A 19810-nucleotide genomic window follows, 5' to 3' on the forward strand; every position below is an offset into this window, starting at 1 on the left:
AGTGTGATAAAGCTGACGGGGGTCCACATAAAGATGGAAGTGGGTGCGGAAATGATATGAGGAGAGAATTAACAAAGACCTTACAAATAAAAAACTATGTGTAAAGCAAGAAATGAGAAGAATGGAAAACAAGATAATATACAAACAGAAAAATAAAGAGGAAAAAGTGACACGGTAGAAGGCCATTTCAAAGGTGCAGAAAACCTGACTCTGAAATCAAATAAACGATTGTGACTACATTTAATTATCAGTTCGTGGGTAGATCACCTCATAGTTTAACCAAACAGATTAATGCATATTTTAAAAGGTTACGGCGTCAAGTCTAAGCTCTGTTGTGGCTCCAAGGTAACTGCAGTTAAATTAGGTGCTGTAACACAGATACAAGCTTTCTCAGTAATCGATAAAGTCTTGAAATTAATTCCAAACAATTCAAAAACAAAGCAGTTGCCAGGATAAAGAGCTCTAAATAGAAGAAGTTAAATAAAGACGGTCTCACAAGCAGAAAAACACAACTAAAAGTAGGAGACATTTAGCCTTGCTGAAAATTTGCACCACATTGTGATACTGTAAATTAACAACATGAACCTGGCATCATGATTTCTAACAGCAATATTGAGAACATAAAAAGTTATTCATCTCTTAGAAAAGCATTTTTTTTATATATCTAAAACTACTACAAAAAAGGAAATTTAATTGAGGTGAAAAAATTAACATGAAATGATGTAACACTGACCTTCCTCATGCATCCCTCACCCGCCTCCTGTAGCTCATTGTTGGTGGAGTTGAGGGCTTTGAACAAGGCAGCAATGATCTTCTCTCTGGACTGTGGCAAGTAGTTACAGGCTGCCAGGGCATCTAATGAGGATAAAGAATATTAATGACACTCTACACTTGCATGAATAGACTATAATAATAGTCTTAAGATGTGGTCTACAGTACTGATTTAGACAGGGATTTTAAGAAGGTTTAAATCTGACACGCACACGCACACTCACACATGCACACGAACACAAAAGAAGAGTAACCATCCCTGGTACACTAACAAACAATGCAGAATGGGGCCTACTTACTGAGGGCTGCTATACGGAGGGGAACCAAAGAGGGAAGGCTCTTGTAACAGGGCAGCTTCATCAAAGCAGCATCCTCTGCCTCACATAGGTTCAACAGCTGGATAGTGGAAAAAGCATAAATATGACATAAAGAGCAGAGGTGAACAGGTCAGTGATCCATTAAATTAGATCAAGCTTATATGCACCGTGTAAAAGGATAAATACTTAAAACAGATGAGCCAAAGCCAAGCAGCAAGTTTGAACCCACAATATTGTTTCTTTCAAGGTTAAAGTCCTAACAGTTGCATTACTGTGCAGTTCACAATTAAGAAAGTCAAAATGCTCTATGCTAATGACTCACCTCTGTGTAGAAGACCTTGTGTTCCATGACATTAAGGTCCATTGTAAAGAGGCGGGGCTGCAGAGTAGTGCAGAAAGTGTTACCCTCCATCAGGCCGATTTGGGCGTTGGCAGGCTGGTGACGCAGCAGGTGTTTCTTGGGAGGAACCATATCTTGCAAAACCTAAAGAAAAGACAAACCCATGAAAAAGGCCCTTGTGTTGTCATTACATTTATATTTCAACACTCATCTTTAGATAGAGATAAAAAATTGGCCATGTGTACACCTGCTGCTGACAGAAAGTAATACTGCAGCTTTTTATTGGAGGTCCTTCTATTCATGAATGCATTGCATTTAAGAAGCAACAGCAGCAAAGTATTAATCCGAATTTAAGGTTTAGAGAAAACTGTTAAGACTTTTACCTCTTTGTGTGGTTCCATGATCACAGTAACACTCTTGCCAGTGACCTGGGCTAGCACCTGCAGGGAGTGCATTGCCTGCTTTCTAACAGTCGAGTTGGGGGAGGTGACCTCTCGGACCAAGTCATGGGTGACCATGTGAAAAGACTTGTCCTGTGCAGCTAGCAACTCCTCTGTCTTTTCTTCATCTTTCAGTGGAGTGGCACAGCGCACCAGCAACTGCTCCAGGGTGGTCTTCGCCATGGCTACTGCTCCATTTGACACCTGTGGATAAAAAATAAAATAAAAAAATAAAAAAATTTAAAAAAAAACAGGGGAAAAAAGAAAAATCAGTAACTTAATAAATACAAATGCCTGAACAGGAAGAAAAAAGACATGACAAGTTATACAGTATACAGGGCTTACAAAAAAGCACAACCAGGTAAATCTTTGCAACCACAGTTATTTAATAAATAAAATAAATGCATAACAAGTTGTAATCAATTGCTCTCACCTCTCCTGTAAGGTCCATCATGACAAACAGCAGTGCTTTGAGAAAGGTGAGCTGGTTTTGTAGCACCCAAATCAGAGGCAGTCTCTCCATAAGGAACTTGATTGACACAACACCACCAAGCTTGGCATACCAAGCTTGTTCATAGCAGCAGGCACACAGACGCTCCACTATGTAGGAGAAGAGGGGCAGCTGGCATGCCTGGGGATGTAGAAGCCAGGGTAATTAAGGGCGATTCCCATTTAAAAACTATACACGTAACACAGAGTCATTATTGCAAGATGCTAAAAAATGAATTGAATTTGATCAGAGGCTAGTTGGATATAGAGTTCAAATTTCAATATGAAAATGAGAGTAATCAATTTGGCAGAGTATTCATTTTTACGAGGATGACAGAATGAAGTCTTAGCTGGGTTAGTTTACCACAAATTTGCAGAAAAACAATTCATGCTTTTGTTAGACTGCTAAATAAGTGAACCATATAATGCCCTCCTCTTAGTAACGTACCCTCTCCTTAGACCCAAGGATGATGCTGGCCACGTCAAAGATTACGGCCAGGGCGACTTCCCCGATCTTACACAGCTCCTTCTCCTCGTAGGCCATGCAGATAGCTATGGCGTCAATCAGAACAAGTGGATCCATGCCCTGTGAGCCATTCTCCTCGCTGTGGAACATAGCTGTGCTTGGCTGGCTGCCCAGCTGGTAGCACGGCAGCAGGAAAGGGCCTGGGTTGAAAGAGTAGGACAAGAGGAAAGGATCATGTTTCATGTCAAACATAAGAATGCTACAACTTTACGATAAAGTATGTGTAGATTTTAAACGTCAATTACAAGCATATGTATCACAGGAAACCGGAAATGAACTAATTTTTTTGAACAGCCGAGAATAAAATGTTGATCACAGGGCAAAAGTGAACACTGTTAAATATTAGATCTATATTATCTACTATTAAATCTATAGTACAAAGATTACCAGTCCCTTACCACACTGCTGAGCCACAGCAACCATAGTATAATGGCGAATCAGGCTGGCTACGAAGGGCAGCGCACTGGGCCTCAGGTCTTTTATCACAGCAGACATGAATGCTCCAGTCAGGGCCTGTTCAAAAGTTCGGCGGGCAGGTGTGTCTTGTGCCTTATAGCGGTGAGAAATGATGACACTGGGGATCCACTTCTCAGTAAAGCTAATGAAGGAGAAAACCAAACAATGAATGGGATGTCTACAGATTAAAAAGGATGACATATTGTGGCAGTGGCATGCAAATTTTTTCAAAAAGCCCAAAAGCAATGTAATATGCATTCACACAACATTTAAATGTATATATCAATATCTATTGCCTGTTCTTAAATTTTCTGTCTCCTTTCTGTTCCTTCTGAATTCTTTTTGTCCCGGTTGGTATTTTTGTTATTTAATGCAGCTGAAGGCAACTGAGCCATGATGTGATTGAGCGGCTGCTTTCTCCATGCTTGAGCTTGTGTTTTATAATGCCACATGCCAGGGGCAGACCTGATGGATCGTCTCATTTTATTATTGCCATTTAAAAAAACTGCTCTTTGGAGAACGAGGGAGAAGGAGCGTATGATGCTGTGGGAGGGAAGATGGCAGCGGGCATGGTCTACAGAATGTCAGATCAATTGCCCTTCACTCATTCTGGGGCATGCCACAGTATCACTGCTTCGTTCTTCCAATTTGGCATTTCATGAATTGCAGTGGGGGGGGGGGGGGGTCTCCCATTCTTCTATAGGGCTTTGGAGCGTGATGTCACGGGGGTGGGCGTGGAAAGGATTTTGGCCCGATCCGCCATTTTGGGGGTCTAAGTAAGGAGCGAAAGCATAGCCATGGTTCGTACTTGCTGTGTGGTCGGCTGCAATGTTCGATCTTACGACCGGCACGGGAATAAGTTTCGATTGTCTTTTTATGCTTTCCCAACCTGGAAGCAACATGAAGGAGCTCATGTATCGGATATTACCAAACGAAGGCGTCTAGCCTGGATAGAAGCCGTGAGACGAGCTGATATCAAGTTCTGTTACGTCTCCAGATATATCAGCTGGTGTGCTCAAGACATTTTCATTCCGGTAAGTTCTAAATATGTTCACATCACACTTTATAGCTGAATAATATCATCGTTGGTGGTCTCGGAAGTTATAGAAATTGCGATCAAACATAGAATGGAGTGACTTGATTGGTTGATGTAAAGACAATAAATGAAATGAGACAGGAAGGACACAAATTGGCGTTAATAATTTACCCGATTATCAATGTGTTAATTTGCATGTACTTTACAATTATGGGCATATAATATGATAACGATATTTTAGCAGTTCAATGATAAATGTGTAACATTAATTATGGTGGGGGGTGGAAAATGGCTATTTCACTCGATGCACTCCAGCTGACTTACTTTGACGACGTACTCAGAGTTTGGCGGCTTGAAAATAGCCAAATCTTGCGCCCAGCCATTTGTAAATTGGATGTGCGCCTCCAGTGACTTGTAATTACGAAACTGGTTCGCTGTGTAAGCGCTTACTCCACAAACAAGATACGTGAAGATATCAGGGTAGGACAGTGGCGGTAAGTCGTCTGGGTCTTTACTCCACTGCCGTATTTCATATGGGTCCAGATTTGCGATGCACTCTATTTTTTTTCCAAGTACCGCTGCTTCGCCTCTGGACGCAATCGGTCTCTATACCGTCCGTTTTCTTTTGAGCTGCTTTTAAGCATGTTTCTTGTCGTCGTTGTTCCAACACAGTGTGTTTGTTTTGATTCGTAGACCCCGAAAATGGAGCTGCGCTCCCACAATGCATTGCGGCGTGACGTCAACTCCAAAGCCCTATACTTAGATTGAACAAACACTGAGGCAAAGAGAGATGTTTGAATGATGATGAAGGGAGGGGGAGAAAAAGAGAGAAAATCTTTCAAGTGAGAGAAAAGACAATGCAAATCGAGACGACTGAAGAGGCGATGGCACAGCCCCCGTGATCGTAACTGACACACTTCATTACCCCCATGTGCACAAAGACGTATTTGTGGGCATATGTGTGTTAGTGCATAATGACAGGAGAGTGTAAGGGGCATGGTGTAGAATAAACAGACAGGGGAAAGTCAATTAGCCCCTGCCCGGGGATCAATGATGGTAATGTGACTAACCCACCCGACAACAACCTTCTTTCCTGTTTGTCTGTTCATATATGGGTTTCCGCCTTGCAGCAGAGCCTGCCAGAGGGTGTGTCTGCAAATGTGTAATTAGCAATGCCTGCCCTTGAGAGGGAATTGATGAAGCAGTGTGGGGTGAAGACATCAAGGAGGAAAGAGAAAGTGGGACATGTCAGCAGGTAGCAAGACAGTTGGAGGCGGTGGAGGTAATGTACATAAAAACCTCGTGTGAGTGGGAGAGGGCAGACAGGAAAGGTGAAGTAGATGGCAAGGTCAACTTGTGCCAAGTGAAGGTAGAAAAAGGTAGGTGATTAATCAGAGTCTGGCTGTGTATGTACTCGAAAGTGTAATTTTATCACTTAAGTGGAAAACCAGTGTAGCAGATACAGCACCGTTTGTCAACTCATTTATTCTAGATAAAACTAAGTGAATGTAAACACTTCCTTAGGTAGTGTCAATGATTTTTCTTTGGTATAAACTCCAACACATCTATAATAGAGCAAATAATTTATTACATCAGGAATGGTACCCAGGTGCCATGTGGCAACAATATTAAAGTGTATGCTCCAGTCAAATCAAAGCAAGAATGTTTACTCACTTGGGATGAGACAGAAGCTGGTAGAGCGAGTGCTTGTTGTCATCCAGACTTGTCATGGCCACCAGGAAACACTTAATGACCTCCCAGGCCTGTCGTCTGTAGTATGGCTCAGTGTTGGCACTCTTCAGGCAATCTAGGGCTGTCTCAATCGCCTTAGAGGAAATGCAGCAAATGTTACTTCAAAATCTTCAACATTTTCATTCAGAAACTGCAGATTTCTCCGACTCACAATTCCAATATCCTTAAAATTATTAAAATGGGAATTAAATTGCATATGCTACATATGTGATTAATTGGGAGAAGTAACACAGAGCACCATCTGGTTGAGCAAAGGTCATTATCATTTCTACATTATGGGCTGTCAAGCCACGGCAGCCAGGCACTTAAAGGGAGAAAATGAACTAATTAATGCCACTCAGAACAGGGAAGAGAACATGAGGAGGAATACAACAACTGAGAGAGCATGAGAGGAAATGAAGGCACAAGCAAAACCGAACTGTCGACCTGTCAGTGGATTACTATAACCAGATGTGTTAGTCAGGACTGGGCCTCTAACAAATCCTTTAGTAATTAGATATAACATTTAAAAGTAAGATGTGTTAGAGAAGATTTCTCAGCTGATATGGTAAAAGACAGTTGGACAAGAGCTAAAGAAGACAAATAAAAGCTAGAAAATACAAATATATTAAATTCAGTTACAATGTGCCATTTCTACCTGTTGTACCACAGCAAGTTATGCATACTTGTATTTTTTTTTTTTTTATCTCAGTCTATATAACAGCACCTTCAGTTGCCCTTCCCTAATGTGGCAGCAAACCGCATGGCTGCATCTCAAGCCTGCCAGAGATTTATGCCTTTAGCCATAACATGTGGCTGTGCAGCATGTGACAGTCTGTGTGGGTTTCTGTCGGCTGCCTGCGCCCATGATGATGATGGCAAACACGCAGACTGATAGCCAAAAAGAAGGAGCAGCCATTAGTGAGAGTAAATAATGCCGTCATGGTGGCCCACACTAGATTGATGATTACTGACTGGGGATGAGGAGGAGAAACAAGAGATGAATTTAATTACCTGGAGGACACACACATCTCCTCACTCACTTTCTCTTTCACACACACAAAACTGTGACAAAGACATATTGCTCCCAGTGGAGAACAATAATGAGGAATATCAAACTCTTTTACGTTTAATTCTTTCCTTCTAAAAGTAAATCAAAAAAGGAAAAAAGGGGAAGAAAGAGTCCAACTGGTATAAGAAAGTGCTATAAAGTGAAATACTCCCAAATCTTTTCTCTCTGGCAAAAAGCTAAACAACACTGAGGATAGCATAAGGCCTTTTCCTGGCTCAAAATCGACCTGTGCCGGGGTAATTACGCACATAAAAATATGACATATTTTAACGCAAAATCTATGCATTTTCTTCACATTACAGTTATTGGGGTTAATGTTTTCTGCTCTTTAGAAATATCTACAAAGAAAAGAAAAGGGCACAAAAAGACCTGATCATATTTTACCTTCTCCATGGGTAGCTGTATGGATGCTTTGCAGTCAGTGAATTCAGCCTTGATGCTGGGCCCCTGGACCTCAGTCACTACATAATGTAGTCTCTGAGACTCCTTGAGCATCTTCCTGTTGCTGCCTCCAAACTTTCCCAACACCCGATACGCTACATGGGAGATGCTTTCTGCTGGATTACGGAGAGTACGCCACAAAGCCTAGAGCAAAGAGTAGGAAGGGAATAAACTATAAGTTTAAGAAAAAACACACCAGGTACATTGAGGGGGAACGTGGCTATATGGAAGCTTTTGAGTTATCCTTGTATATAATCAATAAAACATTTTCATTCTCTTCTATGAGAAGAGAAAAAACTGTAATCATTATCACAAAAACAACGCCCTACCTGCATGAGTTCAGCCCTGACAGGTTGGATGTGATCGTAAAGGAAGTCAGGTTGTAGGTTGTCCACACACAGCTCCAGGGTACGAAGGCCTTGGCTGACCAAAGTCTGAGAGCCATTGAGTGCAGATACCAGTGGATCCATTAGCATGGGTAAATATGGCAACAAGGAGCTCAGACGCACTGGCACTGTCAGACAGAGCTCCACAAACAGGTCCTTCATGTGCTGCTTGTGAAGGCCACTCTGAAGCATGTTCAATCCTAATAGAAATGGAAATAGGTGCTTACAATATTTCATACATGAGTTGTCTGTAATTCAGAGTAATGCTGTGTGCGGTTTTTACCTTGTAGCAGGTTAGGCAGAAGGGGTAGAAACTCTTGGTACAGAAGGTCGTGGCTGCCTCCACCAATGGAACGGAAGAGAGCACGGAGAAGCAGGAAGTAGTTGTAGGGCTCCTTAGCTGATTGAGCCAGTTCCATGGAGCTGTTTACTATCTTGTGGAGGTGCGGCTGATGAAAAGGTAAAGTCTTATCAGTAAAACATGGCAATGGTACAGTGAAATAAGTGAAATAGTCTGCCACTACGCCCCCCAAAAAAAACTAAAAGAAATATCCATTTACCTTGAGCATCTGCTCATTCTCAGCAGCAAACAGTGATACTGAGCCAAAAACAAGTTTAAAGAGCTTGAGGTAGAGGTTTGACAGCTCAACATTGGAGCCCATCTCTGGCAGTCTTTCAAGAAGATACTCTACTAGGATCGTGGCAAACAGAGCAGACGTTGAGATGTTGGCCAGGAACGAATTTGCCACGATCTAGAAAACAAAAGAGAACAAGAATTGGAATTTGAGCAAGTGATTAATCAAGACCAAAGACCTTATCCCATGTTATTTTCTCTTGATAGGGGAGACAAGACATACCTGCAGTGCGTAGTTCTTCGAGATCCTCTCCACCATGTAGGGAACGGTGGTCTGAAAAATCTCTTTAAATGTAAGAGGGTTCATCATGGTGAAGACCCCAGCAAAGTGCTCCAAAACTTCCTTCTCCTCCTTCATGCGTACAGTCTGGCAGTTAGCCACCCTGATGTATGTCTGCTGATTATTTGCCACCTGCACCTGGTCATGATACACATGAATTATACCACTACTCCATGATTGTCTGTTATGAGACACCATCACCCCTGCAGTACAGTCAGTTTTTATTAGGTTGTACCTGGTAGATGTCCAAAGCCTGCATGGCATATTTGACCAGCTTAATGTAGATCTGAGTCTCCTTAGGCTGGAGCTGCTTGTTAGGAATGAATTGAGCCTCTGTTAAGGGAGGGGGGGGGGAAATCACATTTTGAGATGATAAAATCTTGAATTTCCTTATGAAATTATTGTTACGTGTGCATTTATACATTTTTCTAGATGCTTTTTAATCAGGCAAGAATAGTCGAGCATGTGGGATTTTATTAGATATCAATAGGTTTGCAATAAGTGCCACTTGTGTGTCCCCACTCACCTCCAGGTGCCTTGCAAGAGGTGATACCCCAAGTAATTGTCTTCACTCCACACACTAAGGTCTTGACCAAACTGCGGCAATCCGACACCTGAAAGGTCTGCTTGTCTTCCTTTTCACCACCTCGGTCAAAGGGCGTTGCAGGTGGTTGCGGTGTCACAGTAACAGGAGTTGGAGGAGCAGGTGGTGGGATGGCAGGGGTGGTGGATGGAGTGGGTGTGGCTGGCACCGCAGGTATCGCCCCTGGATCAACAACACCCATCTCTGACTGAGGTTTGCATTTCTTGAAGATGGACACAAGCTGGTACCGTGCAATGGTGTGAAATTTAAGTACAAACACCTGTTGATAACGATAAGGAAAGAGGGAAAATTTTCAATATTTATCTAGCCATATGTCTATTGAAATAAATAAGACTTTTCAATTGAGCCTTGTGCAACCCACCTCCAGCATCCTCATCAGGATGTCTCGCCCATTTCCGTTCTCCTGCTCTGATTTCGAGCGGATACAATCCACCAGGTTGAGCAGCAGCTTGCAGGACATGGTCTGAATGTTACTGGGAAGTGACTCGTCATCAATGTTTTTAGCAAAGAGCTGCACAGCTAGAGATAAATCTGTCAGGGTCAAGTTCTGGCGCACATGATGCACCAGGTCTGCTAGTGTGCTGTAGGCCAAGGGTCTAGAAAATAAGACAGATATGTAACTGTGACATTTGGAGGTGAATCATAATCATATTTCATTACTAAATAGTGGTACAAACTGAACAGACTGGCTTAGTGAGGAAGCCGTATTTTCTAAAAGGCAGAGAAAAGCAATCAAAGAGGCTGAAAGAACAAAAGGATATGGAAAGTAGCTTTGGGATGAAGAGAGAAAGGGAGAGAGAAGACAAGCTAATGAGTGACAATGATAATCCTGCCAGATCTCATCCAGCTGCCGTGCTTCCTATGTATTACTAATGTGAAATGACAGGCATTTTGTTGATGAGGTGAGCTAGTTTGGCAACTGAGGCGGGTCAAGGAGGTTTTGCAATCCAACTAAAGGAGGATGTGCAAGCAGCCTGCACTCTGGAGACGAGGTTGTACATGACAACTTGACAGTGCCTTCTGTGCTGCAGTGTTTTCAGTCAGCTTCCTTGAGAATTTTGCAGTACTGAGAACTACCTGATTAATATGCTAGGACACTTAACATGCACCTGGCTGAGAAATCATCCATGAGAAAGAGGCTGTTCTGACACAGAGGAGTTCGAATGATCGTGACTACACATACAAAGAACTTACCTAAGCGTCTCCCGAGCAGTGTAGCCAGAACCGATGAGGATGGACTCATCAAAAAGTTTGTCCATACATGGGATAAACTCTGAAACACAATGAAGTAGATATTGTGAATTCAGAGCTGATAGTTGCACCTGAAACAGCAGCTGATGGGTGACAGAATTAAATAAAAGCAGTAAAAGAATATATTAAGAGGGTGTTACTGGAAATGCTTTTATTTGTGATTAATACACGAAAAAAAAACTACATGCCATTTGGTTTATTTAATATTATAAATTTAGCACTGTGCCTGACACTGCTTTGTCAGCAGGAGGTTAACAGCAAACACCTAACAGCGTTGGTAAATCTGTCACAGAAAATAAGCCAAAATCAGTAAAAGTGGTTTGACCTGCAGCAGAAGAAGTAACTTGCAGTAAAATGCAGAAAATCATCCAAAATGTGTCGTGCTATGTCAAGGCTTCACTGATGGATGGTTGTGCTTTCATTCCATTTCATCTACAGTCTCACTTTTAACCTCTCAGTCACCAATTCAAAATGAGGTTCTATAGCTACATTTTGACAGCTAATAAAAATTTTATTTTGGAAAGAGTGAAATGTGTAAGCTCAAGTATGCTTTGGAAAGGATCCAGGCTGCTGGTGTTTTTGACTAGAACAAACACATTAAGTAACACTTAGCATTAACGTTTTAGAAAAAGGCAAAACATGTCTAGTGCCAAAAAAAAGAAAAAAAAAAGAAAAAAGACTTTAAGACTGTAAAAAATATTTTCGAGACATCAAATCATTCTTTGTTAGGATGGATTACACAGAATGTGTTTGTGTCCATATACGTACGGCTACGCAGGTCAGTTGTGAGGATGTGCTTGGCTGCAATCAGCAGTTCTTTGCGGAGATGAGCGGTCTCAGAGGGGCAATTGGTCAGCAACTGCAGCATACCCTTTACCATCTGTTGAGAGTACTTTGCTACCAAGTCCTAATATGGTAGACAAACACATACAGTATGATTAATGATTAGGATTATTTTAAAATGGATTATTCTGAGGGCAGTCACACACCAAAAAACAAACAAAAACAAAACAAAAAAAGAAGGCAGTAATAATACAAAGAAAATCTTTTTCAAGCTCTTTCTTTGCAATGCGGACACACACACACACACACACACACACACACACAAATATAATTCCTGTAAGTGGGTTCTAATTTCTGTCAGTGTTTTTGAAATCAGTACAAGTTGTCTCAGAATGTTTACACACAGTGAATAAAGCAGGTGGTAAATTCAGAGAAGCTATTTGTGCTATTATTATTTATTATTATTATTATTTTGGTTCAAGAAACTAAAGCAAGTGTAACTCAGTTTTAGCTTTGTTTTTCCATTGTCTTCCAATTACTAAACAGAAAATAGTACACCTTTTCCTGCCAATCACAACAGCTATGTGCAGAAACAAAATTCAAACACGTGCAAATGATTCACAACATCATGACACATACAAAGATGCATCTGAAATTACATTTATGTTACTTCACTCAGCAGGATCAAATGACACGGTTTTGCAGTGTCATTAACCATCAATAAGAAGTACCTGGTAGATTCGAATGATGTAGGCCAGGAATGACAGTGTCTTGATCTGGGCAGCAATGAAGTCTGCATACAGCTCCTTGTTATAAAGCTTGTGTTGTCTAAAAAAAAGAAACAAAAAAGTCATTTAGTCCCATCAAAACACTGATGACAGTGTTAATGATGATGTATGCCTGCAGTAATTACAGAGGTTAAAATCGTGGGAGTCAATTCTACAAGGGTGACTTATTTGCTTGCGTCATAGCAGAAACTGTTTCTCTGTATCTGCTAGAGACTGCTCAGGTATTTTGTGTTAAATTAATTCTGCTCCATTTCCCTTCTGTTCAGAATGCTTAACAAAACCCTCTCCCCACCCAGAAAGGTCTCGTATCTTACTAAAACAACAATTTTTTTAAAACAATTTTACCTTCCCCAAGTAGGTTTTAGCAAGCAAGCAAAGAGCCAAGCAACACTGTCAGCTAACTTGGCATTAGCAAAAAAAAAAAAAAAGAAAGAAAAAAAAAAAAGGAGGAAAATGAAATCAGTTCCTCAAACCCATTTCAAAGGCTGTAAATTGGAAATAAAAGTTATTACTCAAACTCGTATCTGAGATACACTCCCACGGCTCACATAGATGCTTTTAGCCGGATATACTTTACCTGGCCTGGGGAGACACTTGAAGCATGATGGTGTTCATGATGAGAGGCACAAATTCTGACACCACATTGTGAATGTTTAGTTTGTACAGCTGAGGAGACAGAGCAAACATACAACCTGAGTTACTACACAAAAAAAACCCTCCAACATTTTGATATACACATTGTAATGTATATACCAAAAATACATTGCTGTTATTTAGTGTTTCCTTTGCATTTAGATTACAAGTTTTAAACATAATATATTATAAAATGTTTTATAAGCAAGAAAACGTCCCATTTTGAAGCAACCTTCATTCTTTTTTTCTCATTCTGGAACAACATTGCCTTATTTTCCTGTGTGAACAGATGTGTATATTACAAAAGTTCAAGAGTATTACACTCACTTGATACATCAGCACCACTATGATAGGCAGCTCTGCTAGCACCTTGAGAGACAAAGAACCCCGCGGGATGATGGTGTGCTTGAGGCAGAAAGAAAAGGACAAATGTGAGTCCTGAGTGACACAAAAGCTGGACATAAAAACTGTTTCCAGGAAATGCAATACTGCTGCATAAAGAGGAGGTAAATAGCTCAGTGGAGTAATAACAACTACTGTTTGCGTTCACATTTTCTGGATTTTTGGAGTTATGCTTCCACTGTCATTTTTGTCCAATGAAGACCAGAACTCATTTTAAGGAAAAGAGTTTATGAAATTTACATTTAATAATGGACAAAGTTTCCTAGCGAGACAAAAATTATATGCAGCATCAGATTAAACTGACAAAACTGTATGGCTTATAAATGTTCAGTTTACCCGGAGCAGAGAATTCATTACTCTAATAATGCTGAAAATGTAAAACAGGTCGCTGCTTTAAAAATAAGAGCACAATGTATTATTTAATACATTTTATATCATGGTATTGTTGCAGTTGCTCTTATTGTATCAAAACAGTGCACTACTACCCTCCACTGGCTGCAGGCAGTACTGTAAAAAGTAGACAGTATTAAGTAGAAACAACAGCTAGAAAGGGGCGGTTAGCTCACTGTTCGTGTTTCACTATCTTCCCTCTCAGGTGCAGTCTTAACCAGCACTGATGTGATCATCCCCACCATTTCTGGTGAGGGAACTGTGTTCTCTGCTATCACCTGTGGATTCTCAAAATACCTCGCCTAGAAGAAAGTAGAAATAGAAGGAAATTACGACTTGATAAAGATACAGGTGGCAAGGAAGGCGAGCAGTGAGAGAAAACAATGGCAACTTAAAAGTGCTTTCACTAAAAACAGAGTCACATCAGAAACAACACTTTTACTATCACTATACCCAAAACCACCTGCTGAAAAGCCTTTACTTACAACAACTTTAGGAAGGTCTTTGTAAATCTGCTTCACAAAGTCCAAAAAGTGGTGAATCTGGGAAGAGAAGAATACAGTAAACATGTTGCTCTAATACACACAAACTACTTAAATGTTCTATTTTTCATGAAAAGTTACACAAGTACTTCTGTCGCTGGTGTCTCTCATTCAAGTCTTGTTCTTCTAAACATGTTTAGTTTGCTAGTCATATTTTTATTGATCACTGTGTGTTTTAAGAGATAAAGTATTTACTGTATTTGTTAATTATGACTCATCACATCTAATGGCCATTTATAAAAAAAAAGTGTCCTTCAAGAGATCATAATATTTCTTCATTAAGGACAGCATTTATGGTAAATGGCCTGCTTTACTTAGTCCCTAAGGACCCCAAAGCGTTTTACACTACATTCAGTCATTCACCCATTCATACACACATTCACACACAGGTGATGGCAAGCTTTATTGTAGCCACAGCTGCCCTGGGGCGCACTGACAGAGGCAAGGCTGCCAGACACTGGCGCCACCGGGCCCTCTGACTAGGGCTGCTCGGTTATGGCAAAAATGATAATCACGATTATTTTCACTGAAATTGAGATCTCGATTATTTGACGATATTTATTTAACAATAACAATGTATTGAATAATGGCTTTAAAGATTGTCAAAAAATAATATAAAATAGTGTGCAAATACTGATAACAGTGCAAATGTTTGCAATATAAAAAATAAATGAAAAATGCAACTTAAAGAAGTCCAGACGCTTTTCTTTGCAAGCTCCTTTGACTACGATGACCTGGATGACTGAGAACCTTCACAGACATGAAAAATGTAAACATCTATGTTTAGTGAACTTTGTTACACGGAGCAGCGTGAGAGTAAAGCACGAGGGAGGTGCTAATAATCGGCTCAGTCATTTTTAATGATCGTTGAAAGCCCAGATCGTAATTTAGATTAAAATTCGATTAATTGAGCAGCCCTACCTCTGACCACCACCGGGTGAAGTGTCTTGCCCAAGGACACAACGACCGAGACTGTTGGAGCCGGGGCTCGAACCGGCAACCTTCCGATTACAAGACGAACTGCCAACTCTTGAGCCACGATCATTATGACCAATGATCAGGGTTTTTTTTAACTGATTATTAGTTAACTAAGAATTCAGACTGAAGACACACATAATATCAGCATCATCACTTTCTCAACTGTCATTACAATGCCCAACAAACTTTAAACACAGAACACAAAGATGCTCACCTCCTGAGAGATTGGAGGCCGGAACTGTTTGTGTAGCTCAATAATGATGCGAAGGCATATCAGCACATTTTCCTCACTTTCAATCTAGAAAAACAAAAAAACAAACAAAGGGGGAAATATAAACATAAAAAGCAGCCACCTGACTTCATGTGTGCAATGCATAATTACATATATGATAAATTACTAATTCCTACTATTCACAGTGAGTGGTAAAAATCAAACATCAAGATGCAAAATATTTACAGTAAGAATATTGACAATATAATTTTAAAGCACCTGACAGGTATAAAACCATAAAAAAAATCACGATGTTGTAAGAAAACAGGGGTTCATACCTCCAGGAAGCGGAACATCACAGAGAGGATGTTCTTGGTGTGGGGACGAAGGTGCTCATTTGTTGGAATGCGATGGATGATTTCCAGCACTAGCTTTCGCAATTGCTTAAAAAATTAAAATAAAATAAATAACAGGTAATCACGTTTAAATTAAGAATTCAAACTTCATTACACTCATATCATTTCAATTCAATTCAGTTCAATTTTATTTATATAGCGTCAAATCACAACAGTTGCCTCAAGGTGCTTTATATTGTAAGGTAAATATCCTACAATAATACAACTTTGATTAAATCCAACAGTCACTAAATTCATTAGATGTGTTATAATGAATTTCATTGACTAATGTACCACAAACATTTAACAGCTCTGTAAGGGGGGGAAATCCATGCTAAACAGTAAGTTTGGGTAACTCAATCAATTCATGCAGCTTTCTCTGGTTCTGTTCATCCTTCTACACTGTTGTGCTGTCAGGCGATAAGCTTTGTTGATATTAGCTGTAGATTTTTCTGCACACTACTGAATATAACGGAAATAAGTTAAAGTAACTCAGTCACTCAATTTGTGCATTTTGCTGTTCATCCATGTAGATTGTTTTGGTGTGAATTGATTAGCTTTGGTGTTATCAGTTGTAGAGATGTCTGCATTTGAAAAACACTTGCCTTGTGGTGCTCTAAGCAAAACCTCATGACTCAATTACTGAAAAGTAGGCACAAGTCATCATCTTCAGGGTCACTGAAGGAGCGACTTTTTCTAATGTTTACATAGAACAACCAAAAGATGCAGCTAGCTAACAGTACAGCTCAGAGACCGCTATCCAATTGATGGGTCTAGTTCAGTTATCCATTGATTAACATTTCAGTAATCGTGTCCTGTTGATTTAATCAAGTGGTGCTTTATGTAGCAAAAAGATGTGATATTAGTTCTATTATAACAAAGAGAAACCAGACACCTTTACAACAGGTATGTTAAAGACTCACACCAATCTAGATAGATAACACATCTTTTTAAAGTTACCTGTGTTGGTTTTTCTTGAAGAAACTGCACCTCTCCATCCTGAAGAAATGTAAGGAAGCGAGGGATGATATGTTCTAAGAAGGTGGAGTACTGAGGTGAAGAGGTCACATTCTGAAATAGTCAAGTACAAAAAAAAAACAACAACTTTGTTACAAGCGTTTTCGTGTTTCTGCAGGCTTACATTAATACATTAGAAGTTCTCATCTGATAACCTAACATCCCATGGTAATGACCAATAGGGCTTCTGGTGTAGCCTGCATTACCAAGCTAATAGACAATATTACCTATACCAATACTTTACTTTATATTCCATCTGTGGGTCTTTGTTTACAGTACAAATATGAAGGCAAGTCAATTTTAAATAACAAAACTGTGTTATAGACAGTTATTTGGAGATTTCCTTTTTCAAAGTTTGTTTACCTACATGCATCCAAAACCAACTCAGATATAACTTCTCATTACTAATGGTGCCACAAATAGATTACAAGTATAAATCCAAAAGTTTCCTGTATCAAAGCATTTTCATCTCTGCAAATATTCTCAACATTTATAATACCAACATTTTTAAGGTTAGGATTCCAGTTACCACTCAAAATCTCACACAATTACATTTTAGTAAGATCCATAAAAACTACCAAAAATCCACCATAATCTATCTTTAGAGACAAAGAAAATGAATCTACTCCATCACAGATTGGAAACATTCATCAAACTCACCTCAAAGTTCTCGCTGACCTCCTGCATCATCTTCAGTTTAGTTTCATCAGCTGGAAGTTGAAGGACAAGAGTGTCACCATTAATCAAACTTGCTAATGATACAGTTCCAGGTGTCATTGTTATCTCCATGTGCTCAGCAGGGGCTCTCAGATCTTATCAGTTTTACTTTCAGCGTCCAGGCTAATCAAAAGGTTCATCAAGAATCACACAGACACACACGCACACACTCACAAGCACTCTCCCACACATACGTACCTTTGACTGGACTAAAGCATATCGCTCTCATCACATCGCTCATGCTAAGCACAGGGACCTCATCTGAGCAATTTTGGACACACCAAACAGGAGTAACGAGCTGCATCTAATAACTAATGTGCATAAGAAATGTGCCTTTCTCACATTAACTATTCCCTTGCCCATCAAAAAATATGTACATTTATTATTTCATATACTAATTGCAAAATTCTGGGTGGACCCTGAAGTTTAAAGGAACAATTTTGCCAACAGCCACTGCTACTGATATTTCAGGGTTTTGTTGTTAATGTCATCTATCTCGCTCTTTATAAACAAGGAATCAAGGAAATCTGCACCGTATAAGATAACTGAATCTTTTAAAGTTGCTCAGCTCCTCATCACATTACCTATGAACATTTAGCTTGTGCAAAATTGATTACCGTTAACTATTGTCATTGGCAAATGTCACTCCCTTTTTGATTAATGGCAAATATCAGTGAACAAGGCCAAAATCAACTGACATGTCCACAACACTTTTATAAAAAAAAAAACTAATGCACACACATCTTCCTCCTAATAACCGTTAAATATGTATGCCAAGTATCCATACTTAAATTGGATAATGCCTCTAAATCCCAACAATTTATCTGTAACTGCTGGATTACTGTTGGATAAAACCTTTTAAACCCATAAGGGCATTTAAGTGTTTAGAGGCTTAAAAATACATGCAGCTATTCAAACAATAAATCTGCATTTTGAAACAGTAATCCTCACAAAAACAAATAGATATTTTCTAAAACTAAGTAATTTTTTCCAGATTTTTCAAACATCTGACACCAAAAAATACACAGCAAGGTTTATGAACTTACGTGTGTTCGCATCTGTTAGAGCTGCCACAAATTGCAGGTACTTCTTCATAAGTGTGGTCTGGTCCACCACAGTGGGACTGGGCGCGGGTACAAAGGCCATGGTGGCAGCACGGACAGACTGGGATGCAGTCTGCACAGGTCTACGCGATCACTTTGAGCTCATGTACACTACCTGCAAGAGGAGATAAATTACTTATCTTTGCATGCAAAAAAAAACAACAGAAGATGTATCTGATGAGCATTCAGGTAAAATTAGTTTGTAACAGGAAACCTGCTGCGTCCCACCAACAAACCGGTAACGTCCATAATAAATAACATGCCAATAAATGGGCGCAGAGTGATGACATCATTATGCATCAGCTAGCACAATTTCTGTGCACTCTAATAGCGTTTGAAAATTTAAATGAACAAACTTGGGGTTTCGGCATAAAACTGGAACCAATGTTTTGTTAAGACGCATTGCAATCTTAATGATTTACTCAATGAAACACAAATTTATACACATTTATTTTAGAGAACCAGCTGTCGAACGGCAATGCTAAGCTAGTTTCGTTAAAGAAAGAAAGCGCTCGCGCATCCCAGAACATTAAACTCCTTTAAGGAGACTATAAACAAGAGCCACAAAAAAATAAAGCACATTTGCTTCAACTAAAACCTACCCCAAAACACCAGTATCTAAGACTCCCCAAAACTGCTTATATTTATCCAAAGTTTGTAAGAGAGAGCGGATCTTTCACTTACCAAACGCCACAGACAGGAAACTGTCCCTCGCCTGTATGCGCCGTGCTCGCGCTCCCGTTTGCGCCCAACGATGTGTGATATCTCTCCGCGCAATGCATATTATAGCTTCTTTTTTAACAATGAAATATGGTATTATGATATCTGTTTAGCATTTATATGTGCATAATAGTGACAAATTCGTTATTAAGCTCTATAATAATGCATTTTTTAAATGAAAAGCTGTTATCCTAGTACCCGCGGAAGAATATACAGTGTAAAACAGTAGCTATAAGACCATCATTTTCGATGGTCTTCTGGCTCCTAGGCTTCTACAGTAGAGGAAGTAGTAGGCTAAGTAACATGGTTCCTGGAGGTAATAGGCTTCCCAGTGGGGCAGACGTTTCACCTTGAATA

At 39.8% G+C, this 19810-nt stretch overlaps 1 protein-coding gene across 1 annotated transcript in view; it reads right to left on the reverse strand.

Moving 5' to 3' along the window:
* Window positions 1-19479, reverse strand: part of trrap (transformation/transcription domain-associated protein) — an 84115-nt gene extending 64636 nt beyond the window's left edge. The window contains exons 1-29 of the mRNA XM_085465773.1: window positions 19418-19479; window positions 18677-18848; window positions 17574-17623; window positions 16857-16967; window positions 15840-15944; window positions 15505-15588; window positions 14256-14312; window positions 13947-14072; window positions 13306-13383; window positions 12923-13011; window positions 12289-12385; window positions 11543-11681; window positions 10718-10796; window positions 9885-10119; window positions 9446-9782; window positions 9155-9252; window positions 8863-9057; window positions 8566-8757; window positions 8289-8454; window positions 7949-8205; window positions 7563-7763; window positions 6050-6201; window positions 3282-3481; window positions 2806-3023; window positions 2302-2499; window positions 1812-2072; window positions 1411-1572; window positions 1071-1167; window positions 734-855 (exon numbers count right to left, since the gene is read on the reverse strand). Of these exons, the coding sequence (XP_085321899.1) occupies window positions 734-855; window positions 1071-1167; window positions 1411-1572; window positions 1812-2072; window positions 2302-2499; window positions 2806-3023; window positions 3282-3481; window positions 6050-6201; window positions 7563-7763; window positions 7949-8205; window positions 8289-8454; window positions 8566-8757; window positions 8863-9057; window positions 9155-9252; window positions 9446-9782; window positions 9885-10119; window positions 10718-10796; window positions 11543-11681; window positions 12289-12385; window positions 12923-13011; window positions 13306-13383; window positions 13947-14072; window positions 14256-14312; window positions 15505-15588; window positions 15840-15944; window positions 16857-16967; window positions 17574-17623; window positions 18677-18776 (4206 nt within the window). The 5' untranslated portion in view covers window positions 18777-18848; window positions 19418-19479. The remainder of the gene's footprint in view (window positions 1-733; window positions 856-1070; window positions 1168-1410; window positions 1573-1811; window positions 2073-2301; window positions 2500-2805; window positions 3024-3281; window positions 3482-6049; window positions 6202-7562; window positions 7764-7948; window positions 8206-8288; window positions 8455-8565; window positions 8758-8862; window positions 9058-9154; window positions 9253-9445; window positions 9783-9884; window positions 10120-10717; window positions 10797-11542; window positions 11682-12288; window positions 12386-12922; window positions 13012-13305; window positions 13384-13946; window positions 14073-14255; window positions 14313-15504; window positions 15589-15839; window positions 15945-16856; window positions 16968-17573; window positions 17624-18676; window positions 18849-19417) is intronic.
* Between the last annotated feature and the right edge of the window lie 331 nt (window positions 19480-19810).

The sequence above is a fragment of the Copadichromis virginalis genome, linkage group LG8 (genome assembly GCF_057382275.1).
Source record: "Copadichromis virginalis isolate Kocher_CV1m ecotype Utaka linkage group LG8, C_Virginalis_male_GT1.1, whole genome shotgun sequence".
NCBI lineage: Eukaryota > Metazoa > Chordata > Actinopteri > Cichliformes > Cichlidae > Copadichromis > Copadichromis virginalis.